Source organism: Meriones unguiculatus, chromosome X (assembly GCF_030254825.1).
Source record: "Meriones unguiculatus strain TT.TT164.6M chromosome X, Bangor_MerUng_6.1, whole genome shotgun sequence".
NCBI lineage: Eukaryota > Metazoa > Chordata > Mammalia > Rodentia > Muridae > Meriones > Meriones unguiculatus.
The window spans coordinates 8,909,947-8,922,278 of record NC_083369.1 but is presented as its reverse complement, the minus strand read 5'-3'; the positions used below and the strand labels follow the sequence as shown (position 1 = coordinate 8,922,278).

Sequence of the window (12,332 nt, the reverse complement as noted above, 5' to 3'; positions counted from 1 at the left end):
ATGGAATCTCAGAATCGTTATGATTTGCATTTCCCCGATGACTAAGTGTGTTGAACATTTCTTTAAGTGTTTCTATACCATTCTATATTCCTTTGTTGAGAATTCTCTGATTTGCTCTGTACCACATTTTTTAATTAATTACACTTTATTCACTTTGTATCCCCCCATAAGCCCCTCTCTCCTTCTGTCCCGATCCCACCCTCCCACCCCCTTCTTCACTCATGCCCCTCCCCAAGTCCAGTGATAGGGGAGGTCACATTTTTTTTAATTGGATGATTTGGTTTATTGGTGTCTATTTTCTTGAGTTCTTTATATATTCTGGATATTAGCCCTCTGTCAGATAAAGGATTGGTGAAGATCTTTTCCCAGTCTGTAGGCTGTCATTTTTTTCTGTTGACAGTGTCCTCTGCTTTACAAATATTTTTCAGTTTCAAGAGGTCCCATTTATTTTTGTTTTGTTTTTTATAATTTTTTATTTTTTATATTAATTACAGTTTATTCACTTTGTATCCCACCTGTAGCCTCTTCCCTTGTTCCCTCTTAATCCCACCCTCTCTCCTTCCGTGCTCCTCTCCAATTCCACTAATAGGGGAAGTCCTCCTTCCCTTCCATCTGAACCTAGCTTATCAGGTCTCATTGGGGGTGGTTGCATTGTCCTCTGTGGCCTGGCAAGGCTGCTCCTCCCTCAGGGAAAGTGATCAAAGAGCTAACCACTGAGTTCATGTCAGAGACAGTCCCTGTTCCCCTTACTTGGGTCCCCACTTGGATATTGAGCTGCCATGGACTACATCTGAGCAGGGGTTCTAGGTTATATCCATGAATGTTCCTTGGTTAGAGTATCAGTCTCAGAAAAGACTCCTATGCTCATAGTTTTTTGGTTCTGTTGCTCTCTTTGTGGAGCTCCTGTCCTCTCCAGGTTTTAATATCTTTGTTCATAAGATTCCCTGAACTCTGGCCAAAGTTTTGTTATGAGTCTCAGGATCTGCTTTGATACACTGCTCGGTAGAGTCTTTCAGAGGCCCTCTGTGGTAGGTTCCTGTCCTGTTTCCTGTTTTCTCATTCCAATGTCCATCCCATTTGTCTTTCTGAGGGTTGATCATCTTACCAAGGGTCCCCCTTCTTGCTTAGCTTCTTTAGGTGTACAGATTTTAGTATGAGGTCCCATTTATTAACTGAATGAAGATCTTAGAACTTGAGCTGTTGGTGTTCTGTTCAGGAAATTGTCTCCTGTGCCTATGAGTTCACAGCCCTTCCCCAGGTTTTCTTCCAACAGATTTAGTGTGTCTAGTTTTATGTTGCGATCTTTGATCCACTTGCACTTTAATTTTATGCAGGGTGATAGATAAGGACCTATTTACATTTTTCTACATTTGCTCACTTTAGACCAGCACCATTTGTTGAAGATGCCATCTTTTTTCCATTGTACTATTTTGGCATCTTTGTCAAAAATCGAGTGTCAAAAGGTGTGTGGGTTTATTTCTGGGCCTTCTGTTTGATTCCATTAATTCACCAGTGTGTTTCCATGCAAGTACAATGCAGTTTTTATTACTGTTATTATACTTGAGATCAAAGATGGAGATACCTCTAGATGGTCTTTTATTATAGAGGATTGTTTTAGCCATTTTGGATTTCTTGTTATTCCAGAATTTTTCTTTCAAGTTCTGTAAGAATTGTGCTGGTAATTTGATGGAAATTGCATTGAATTTGATTGCTTTTGGTAAAATGGTCATTTTTACTAGGGTAATTCTACCAAGCCATGAGCATGGAAGATCTTTTCATCTTCTGATACCTTCTTCTATTTCTTTCTTCAGAGACTTGAAGTTTTTTTCATACAAGTGTTTGACTTGCTTAGCTGGAGTTACACCTAGATATTTGCTGCATTTTGTGGTTATCGTGAAAGGTGTTCCTTAATTTCTTTCTCAGCCTGCTTTCCTTTTGTATATAGGAGGTCTCTTGATTTTTTTGAGTTAATTTTGTATCTAGCCACCTGACTGTAGGTGTTGACTGTAGGAGTTTCCTGGTAGAATTTTTAGGGTCATACATGTATATATTATTGTATCATTTACAAATAGTAATACTTTGACTTCTTCCTTTCTGATTTGAATCCCCTTGGTCGCTTTTAATTGTCTTATTGCTCTAACAAGAGTTCAAGTAGTATGTTGAAGAGATAAAGAAAGTGTGAACAGCCTTGCCTTATCCTTGATTTCAGTGAGTTTGGTTTCAGTTTCTCTCCGTTTAGTTTGGGTGTACATATTCAGAATTGAAATGTATTCCTGGTGGAATTTTTCTTTGATGAGTATGAAGTGACCTTCCCCATCTCTTTTGACTAATTTTGTTTGAAAGCCTATTTTATAAAATATTAGATTGACTACTACTGCTTGCTTCTTGGGTCTTTTTGCTTGGAAAACCATCTTCCAGTCCTTTACCCTCAGGTAATGTCTATTTTGTGACTTAGGTGTGTTTCTTGTATGCAGTAGATTGTTGGGTCTTGTTCACTCATCCATTCTGTTAGTCTTTGTCTTTTTTATTTCATAGTTGAATCTATTGATGCTGAGAGATTAATGACAAGTGAGTGTTAGATCTTTTGATTTTGCTGTTAGTGTGGTAGTGTGTTTGTGTGTTTGGCTACTTTTCATTTTGCTGTAGTGAGGGTATTTATTTCCTGTGTATTCCTGGATGTAGTTAACAGTCTTTGGCTTATTTTTCCCTCTACTATTTTGTATAAGGCTGGATTTGTGATTAGATACTATTTAAATTTGTTTTTGTAGTTATCTTGTTTTCTCCATCTTTGATGATTAAAAGTTTTGCTGTATATAGTAGTCTGGGCTGACATCTGTGTTCCCTTTGGGTCTGCGTGAAATCTGCCCAGGCCCTTCTACCTTGCATAGCCTCTATTGAGAAGTTATGTGATTTTTTTTTATAATTTTTATTTTTTATATAAATTACAGGTTATTTACTTTGTATCCCATCCATAGCCCCTTCCCTAATTCCCTCACAATTCCATCCTCCTTCCCTCAGCTCCTCCTGGCCCCTCTCTAAGTCCACTGGTAGGGGAGGTCCTCCTCCCCTTCCATATGACCGTAGTTTATCAGGTCTCATCAGGACTGGCTGCAATGTGTGGCCTAGCAAGGCTACTCCTCTCTCAGGGGGGAGGGGACAGAACAATGAAAAACAAGGAAATCATGAAAATTACAGGCAAATGGTAGGAACTAGAAAAGATCATTCTGAGTCAAGTATCCCAGAAGCAGAAAGACACACATGGTCTATACTCACTTAGAAGTGGAGACTAGACCTATAAGATAGGATAAACATAAAAAAAGTCTGTACACCTAAAGAAGCTAAACAAGAAGAGGTTCAAGGGTAAGATGATCAATCCTCACTTAGAAAGACAAATGGATAGACATAGGAAGTAGGAGAAAACAAGAAATAAGTGTGATTCTGAAGGGTTTGCCATTACATGTTATCTTGGTCTTTTTCCCTTGCAACTTTTAGTGATTTTTTTTCTTTGTTCTGTATACTTACTGTTTTGATTATTATGTACCGATTTTCTTTTCTGGTCTAATCTATTAGATGTCCTGTAGGCATCTTGTATTCTTATAGGCCTCTTCTTTAAATTGGGGAAATTTTCTTCTATGATTTTTGTTGAAAATATTTTCTTGGCCTTGAAGACAGGAATCTTTTTCCTTTATTCTTCTTCTTAAGTTTTTGTCTTTTCATGTTGTGTTGGATTTCTTGGTGATTTTATGCCAGTGATTTGTTAGATTTAATATTTTCTTTGACAGATAAATTGTTTTTTTTTCATTGTATCATCAACACCTGACATTCTTTCTTCCATCCCTTATAGTCTGTTGGACATCTTTACTTCCGTAGTTTGTTTTATTCCCTAATTTCTCCCTTTCCATGATTTCCTCCACTTATGTTTTCTTTAATTTTTTCCATTTTTGTCTTCTGATATTGAACTGTTTTGTTGATTTTCTTCATCTGTCTGTTTGTATTTTCTGTAAATAGGTATGGTAAGTAAGCCAGTGGAAAAAAAAAAGAATATATATGCCAGGTGATTTCATTTCCATGAAATATCAAACAAAATTAATTATAAGACAAATCAGAGTATTCATTTTTACTCAGACCATAGTCTGGTGTACAAGCATGAGGAGAACATTCTGCAGTGCTAGATATATTCTATAATGTATGTTGTAATTTGCAAGCACATTTTATGTAAAATATTATTAAGATATGAATTTGTTAGGATTGTATTTATATATTTTAAAAATATATAAAGATCTGTGATGAGAGGGAAAAGTATAGAAATATTGGTTTTTGTAGATATTGAGAGTTGAACACAATTATCATAAAAATATGGGGAAATTTTATCTATAAAGTGTTTAATCTCATTTTCTTAAATGAAAATGTAATGTGTAGTGATTAAATATATTGGAGTCTACTATAGATGTGAAAACATATCCAAGAATAACATTAAAAGAATATCTAATGTCTGGGCCATTATGTATAGGTACCCTCAAGAAAATGTTAATTAATAGAATTTGAAGAATTTGAGAAGTAGTTCTAAGGAAATAAGTAAAATAAAATAATAGCATGGTACATAAAAGTCAATTTTAATGGCCGATTTAGTCAAACTGTATTGGAATCATTATAAATTTCATGGATAAATGCAATTTGTTAAAAGATAGCTACATTCATTTTGAGAATACATTTCCTTAATTAAGAATTCAAAACAATATTGGAAATAAGGTTCTATTGATATATATTATGTTCCATTACATAAATAAGTTTTATATCAACAATAAGTACTAATTTATTTTTCTTATTTTGTAGCCTGATCTTAACTATGAAAATGAATCTGATTTAATAAGTGTGGTAAGTGCCTTTTTAAGCCTTTTTAAAAGAAAATATTTTTATTCACTATATTGTTCATTATAGTTCAGTAAATAACTTTACTTCCTTTACTACTGTGCATGTGTTATGTATATATAATGAGTATTTAAAGTATATTTATTATTATTTTGTGACATACAAATAGAGTTGAATAAAATTAAGTATTTTATACAAAATATTTTAGGTTGTAAGAGCAAAACTACAAATGTAGTGAAGACTGAATACTAAAATGCATTATTATTTTCTGATACTAAAACTAATTTTTTAATTAATATTTCTGACAGTTCCCCAGAAGCAGAAAGACACACATGGTATATACTCACTTATAAATGGATATTTGGCATATAATGTAGGATAAACAGACTAAAATCTGTACACCTAAAGAATTTAAGGTAGAAGGAGGACCCTGGGTAAGATGATCAATCCTTATTCAGAAAGGGAAACTGGATAAACATCAGAATATGGAGAAAACAGGGAACAGGACATTACTGTACCACCTAAGGCTTCTGACAGACTACCCAGAAGGGTACAAATTTTGGGCAGAGTGCAGGGAATCTGAAGAAAGAAGGGGAGATAGAAAAATATGGAGGGGACAGGAGTTCCACAAGGAGAGCAACAGAATCAAAAGGAAAACATATCTGAGTGCAGGGGTCTTTGCTGAGACTGAGTTGACATACTATTGTCACACACATGCACAATAAATAAATAAATGTAAAAAAATAGTAGAAATGAAGCTGATTAGATATCTGAGTTCTTTTTGGAAAGCTGGAAATCAATTTTTCTCTTTAATTATCTATAGTCCTAAGGGAGCTAAATAACAAAAGAACCCTAGGAAAGATACTCAATCCTCATTGAGAAGGGCAAGCTGGATAGACATCTGAAGCGGGAGAAGACTGGGTAAAGGACAGGAGCCTACCACAGAGGACCTCTGGAAGAATCTACCTTGCAGGGTATTAAAGCAGAAGTGGAGACTCATAGCCAAAATTTGAGCAGAGTGCAGAGAATCTTTTGGAAGAATGGGGAGATAGAAAGACATGGAGGGTGCAGGAACTCCACAGGGAGAACAACAGAGCCAAAAGAAACTGGGTCCAGGGTCACTTGCAGAGACAGATGCTCCAACCAAGGACCTTGCATGGAGAGGACCTAGACACCCTTCTCAGATCTAGCCCATAGGCAGCTCAGTATCCAAGTGGGTTTCCTAGTAATAGGAACAGGGACTGTGTCTGAGATGAACTCAGTGGCAGGCTCTTTTATCACTTCCCCCCTGGGGGGGGGGTGCAGCCTTTCCAGACCACAAAAGAAGATGATGCAGCTAGTCCTGATGAGACTTGATAGGCTAAGGTCAGATAGAAGGGGAGGAGGACCTCGACTATCAGTGGACTAGGGGAGAGGCATAAAGGAAGAAGGGGAAGGGAGGGTGGGAATGGAAGGAGATGAGGGAGGGGGCTACAGCCATGATACTAAGTGAATAAATTATAAGAAATAGTAAATAAAAAGAATACTTCTTCTAGGTCCAGAGGGGAAAAGACCTTCAATAAATATACACTATTTTCCAAATTCTGTGTTTAGAAATAAAAATGTAAAAAACCTGAGAGTATGGCCTCACTTAACTGTAACAACCCATCTCAAGTTTGGGCTGAATTTTATTTATGGTAATATCAAATTAAATATTCTTTTTTGAGAATATCAAACACTGTAGGTATAATATTTGTGATATTTATAAATGATATTTTAAGTAAAGTCTGTACTAAATTGAAGTAACTATGAAGGATTATATACATATGTATATATATTGCATTCTGAACTCTTTAACTTCTTAAATAGGTGTATTTTCCTATGTAACTTACATTCTCAAAGGAATATGTACAAAAAGTTATAAAGTCAGGATAGTTGTAAACATCTGTAATCCAAGTACTCTGTATGATGGGACAGGAGGATTATGACAGAAAATCCAACTTGAACTACATAGCAAGACTGTCTTGAAAAAATACAAATTATATCTATTCATAGGGTTAAAGGTGATATGAAATCTTTCTGTGTGTTTTTGTCTCTCTGTGTCTGTCTGTCTGTCTGTCTGTCTGTCTGTCTGTCTGTCTCTCTCTCTCTCTCTCTCTCTCTCTGTGTGTGTGTGTGTAGACACACATGTCTTTTTATGGAATGAAATGCCTATCATATTTTTCTCATAGTACTCCCAAACATTGAATAGACTACTTTCTTAATGAAGACATGGAAATGCTGACTCTCCAGTCACTAATTCCTAGAGAATGATGATGGGTGAAGTAGGATAGGGCATAGAGTATGTTTCTTTCAGATAAGTGTACTTTTCTTGGATGCTCCAAGACAGTTTTATTAGACTTTAATTAAACAAAAACAAATAAACCAACAAACAAAAAACTCCAAGGCAGAGAAGTTATAATTATCCAAAGCTGGAGGAGAGGGTTGAGTAGAGAAAAGAAACACAACCATCCTATTTGAGTTAAGTAGAAATAGGTGTCAGCCATTTTGAAGATTAGTAGCTATATGTCATGGAAGAGTGCTTTAGAGAAAGAGTAAAGAAGAACATATTTAGGCTCTGGCCAACATCTAAAAGAGACAAATGAAAAGAACAATTATACCTCTCTGAGTGGTAAACTCATCAGAACTTCATGGAAGTTTATACAGGCTGCCAAGGAATTATACAAGCTGCCAAGGAGTGCATTTTGGAGAACTAATCCATTATATGGTACCTGTAATTAACAGTAATTGTATTAATGATTAATAGTTATACATATATTTCAGAATGGTTAGGGCAAATTGACTTTGTTCAAAACTGTATACATACATACATTATTTGCTGTGAACTTTTACAAATTTACAATTGTTCAGGGCTAATATATATATTTAATCACTAAAATTTGTTTTCTTTTTAATATTTTTATTTTAATTTTTATTAATTACACTTTATTCACTTTGTACACCCTCATAGCCCCCTCTCTCCTCCCCTCCCAATCCCACCCTCACTCTCCCTTCTCCATGCATGCCCCTCCCCAAGCCCACTGATAGGGGAGGTCTTCTTCTCCTTCCTTCTGATCCTAGTCTATCAGGTCTCATCAGGAGTGGCTGCATTGTCTTCCTCTCTGGCCTGCTAAGGCTGCTCCCCCCTAAGGGGGAGGTGAGCAAAGAGCAGGCCAATCAGTTCATGTCAGAGACAGTCCCTATTTCCATTACTATGGAACCCACTTGGACACTGAATTGCTGTGGGCTACATCTGTGCAGGGGTCCTAGGTTATCTCCACCAATGGTCCTTGTTTGGAGTTTCTGTCGCAGAAAAGACCCCTGTGCCCAGATTTTTTTTATTTCTGTTGCTCTCCTTGTGGAGCTCCTGTCCTCTCCAGGTTTTACCATTTCCCACTTCTTTTTTTTTTTTTTTATACCTATGGTTTTCAAAGAAAAACTTTGAACATTTAATGGATTGTGTTGATCAGTGAAACCAAATTACCATTTTAATACTAATACTAGTATATTTACCCTTTTCACTGGGTTAACTTTTGTTTATGACACAAAATCTATGCAGTTTTCAGTTAAACTTTTTTGCATCCTCATAGTTATTTGAATTTAAATATAACTAATCTAAGAGTCAAAAGAAATCATAGGCTATTGAGCAGTTTTCTTAGTGCATGGAATGGGATATTGGTCAAGAAAGCCCAGAGGGTTCCAAACAGCACATACTGTGGCCATTGACCTGCTTATTTTTTATGTATTTTTATGTATTTACTATATTTTTAATTTTACTATTCTGTTTGCCACATATTTATGGATATAATATCTCTCATACTCAAAGGCTAGCATGAATACTGTAATTTTTTTATAAGAAAAAAATCCTGCCCATATATAGATCATGACTTTGGCTCAATTCAAAACTTCATCACAGACCTGCAGCTAAGAGAGACACGCCCATAATACTTTACACATAAAATTCAAGTGATGCTTAAAATTCTTCTTCTTCTTCCTTTTCCTTTCCCGCTCCCTGACTCACTCTCTTTCTCTGTGTTTCTGTGTCTCTGTTTCTCTCTGTCTGTGTGTCTCATCTCTGGCATATTGGAAAGAGGTCACATTGTGATTCTTGCCATTTCAACAAGTATTAACACTCTTGAAGGTGTGTCCTGGTTTCATCACTTTTAAGACCAGCCTTGAAGACCATTACTTTCTAAGTCATGAGGCAGGCAATTCTCTTAGGCTGTCCTACTCCAAAGGATTTAGAGATAGAGCCTGTTTCTTTAGACTGGCAGTATACTCATTTTCAACCTCTAGGTTATTCTGTTTTGACTTCTGGGTTACATATCTGAGAAAAAACATTCTCAGTTTGAAATTTTTTTAAAATCCAGTATACTTTATTTAACATTTCCCACTTCTTTCATAAGATTCCCTGCACTCTTCCCAAAGGTTGGCCATAAGTCTCAGCATCTGCTTTGATACCCTGCAGGGTAGAGCCTTTCATAGGCCCTCTGTGGCAGGATGCTGTCCTGTTCCCTGTTTCCTCCTTCTTCTGATGTCCATCCTCTTTGCGTTTCTGAATGGGGATTGAACATTTATAGAGCTCCATATACTGAGTTATGTGTAAACTATAGCTCTTACATCCACATTGATATGAATGGTAACTGGGTAGTTAGTTTACTGGTTTAACATTTGTCGTTCTACTAAAAAATTGAAATTTGTTTCTTTTAACCTTATTATATTCTTTAATTAGTATTTTAGATACCATGCAAAATAATGGTTTTTGTTGTTACTATAATACTTTTGTTGTTACAACCAAATACCTGACAAAGACACAACTTAAGGAAGGATTTGTTTTGTTATATAGTTTAAAAAGAAATACAATCCATCATACAGCAAGGGCATAGCTGCTGTGTACACTTTGTTCATAGGCATGAACCAAAAAGTAGAAAGGAAATGTTTAGGCCTACCTTAAATCACACAGCCCAGTATCTACCTCCTAAAGGATCAGTGTTCTTCTAAAAAGCACTTACTCTTGAAGAGTAATTGGTCAAACACATGAAATTATGGGGAACATTTCATTTTCAAAACATAACAATGAAATTTCTTAATTGTCATTAGATAATCCAATTCTTTTAACTATATGGTCTTGAAACATTAAAATTTACAGTGTTTAACTCCTTTAATTAATATTTATAGAATTATATTATATTTATAAATATTCACTAATATTTATAATTTTTTTGTAAATGAATATGAAAGTATACAAATATCTTTGCATAAGATGTGTTTTGAAAGCAAACTGTAATGAAGGGATAAATAGATAAAATATATCTTACTTTTTATTGTGATAAGATACTTGAAGCAAGGAAATTTATAAATGAAACAGTTTGGGAGGGGGCTTACAGTTTAATACGGTGAGTCCATGACCATGGGCAAACCATTGGAGCCGATAGGCAGGCATGGTGTTTGAGAAGCAACTGGGACCATATACCCAATCCACATGCATGATAGAGTTAACTGGGAAGGATGTGGGGTTTTGAAACATCAAAAGCTACCCCCAGTGACAGACCTCCTCCAAAAAGACCACATCTCATAATTCTTCCAAAACAGCTCAATTAACTGTGGAAAATGCATTCAAATATACGAGCTTACGAGGGCCATTCTTCCATGAAAATGCTGTTTCAAAGAAATTCAACATGTATAATGTAGTTCAGCCCTTCTACACTCCTGCTTATAATAAGCCCATAGCATAACTGAGAATATCTGAGAAATTTAACCTAGATTTTGAAACTATACTTTTGAGTCATTTTACCAAAATATATTTGTTGGCCAATTGAATGTTTTTTTTTCCATTTTGTGAATCTTGTAGTTTCTTTTTGATATTTACTTGTTTTAATGGAAATTTCATACTAGCACTGGGTTAAAAATGGTGTATCATGTGTTTTTTCTTTCTTTTTTTTTTCCTAGTGCAAGGGTGTGAATAAAATGTGTCACTACATACTTGCTTTACCACCCGATTTTCCTAAACCAGAAACACAAGCTCCAGGATATGTTCCCTGTGAAGAGAGACCACTTAGGTTGCAAGTGGTAAGCAATTTTAAACAAAGATTTGGCATTAATATAAAGTATTAATAAAAGATTTTAAAGCATCTCTAATATTTTCTCTAACAAAGATCACTTGGATATGTTTTGTTTTTCTTCTAATATTTCAAGTAAATACACTATGCAAAATAAAATACCTCATTTTAATATGTAACCGTTATTTAAATTTTAAGTAAATTCTTTATATAATTGTGAATTGAAATACCAACTTGATTAATCATTCAGATATTATTGGACTTGGATGGCCATAAATTTCAGTTATTGAAAGTAAAGCTGATATAATTTTCATAAATTTCTGGTTATGGTGACAGTGTGCAATTCTGTAAAATTAATGCTATTCTTAAATTACAGGTGATTTATAACAAATTAAATTGTGTATTTCTACCAGTATTTGGTATGTGTTTGTGTGTGTTGTGTGTATGTAAAATAGGTTTTCTCTCTTGTTCCTGTTTCTGCTAGAATCATAGGAACAATTAATAATTTGTGTTAATTGTTGTTTCCTTATATATAGGAGTTGATAACGACAGCAGAGGTCACTTACACTTCTGTACTTCTATTTTTTTTTCCATAGTGACCTCTCAAACAAATTCTTGCATATATTATTTTAGTGATTAATTCCTAGTGTAAAAGTTGAATTATGATGATTTTAAATGTTTCTTCTATAAATAAGGTTTTAGTATTTATCACAGTTAAAAAAAAGAGGATGATAGGAATCTGGTGCATATAAAATCAAATTATAATAACCATTGATATAGCACATGTAACAAGGGAGGATACTGGTTGTCAAGAGCCTAAGCTTTATAAAATAAAAAATACATACAAATTGAATATTCATAATGGGAGAAGTAACAAATTATTAATTTTTAAAGTTGTCAATATTGCACATATATTACTCTCAGGGCCTTGAAAAGTGGCCTGTTCCAGAGACGGTTCTAAAAATTAACCTTCAGTGGCCCGTTCCAGAGGTGGTTCTAAAACTTAACCTTCATTGGTTTCATGGTAATTTCATCCTTGAATTTAGGCATGTTTTTTACTCTTCCTACTTTTCTCTGGTTCCACTTCTTAACAGTTATTCTATTTCCATGGACACAGATATCCTGAAGAAGAAAGCAACTCTGGAAGTCAAACGTAAATACTGCATAGATAAGGCTTTTGTTTTGGCAGAGACTGTATTAAGCTAGTATAATTGCCTCTACATCAGCTACCTGAACTATTCTTGCCATATCTTATTAGGCACTGACTACTAAGTCATAATAATTATTTTTCCATGGTTTAAAATATAAGAAAGTTGATTAATGCCATTTATTTTAGGTTGTTTGTTTGTGTAACATAGTCTCATGTAGCATATGCTAAACATGAAC

At 34.9% G+C, this 12,332-nt stretch overlaps 1 protein-coding gene across 1 annotated transcript in view; it reads left to right on the top strand.

Annotated features, from left to right (window-relative positions):
• The window catches only part of LOC110543889 (uncharacterized), a 288,801-nt gene that overhangs the window by 36,821 nt on the left and 239,648 nt on the right, over positions 1 to 12,332 (top strand). The window contains 2 exon segments of the mRNA XM_060375459.1: positions 4,834 to 4,875; positions 10,837 to 10,956. Coding sequence (XP_060231442.1) covers positions 4,834 to 4,875; positions 10,837 to 10,956 — 162 coding nt within the window.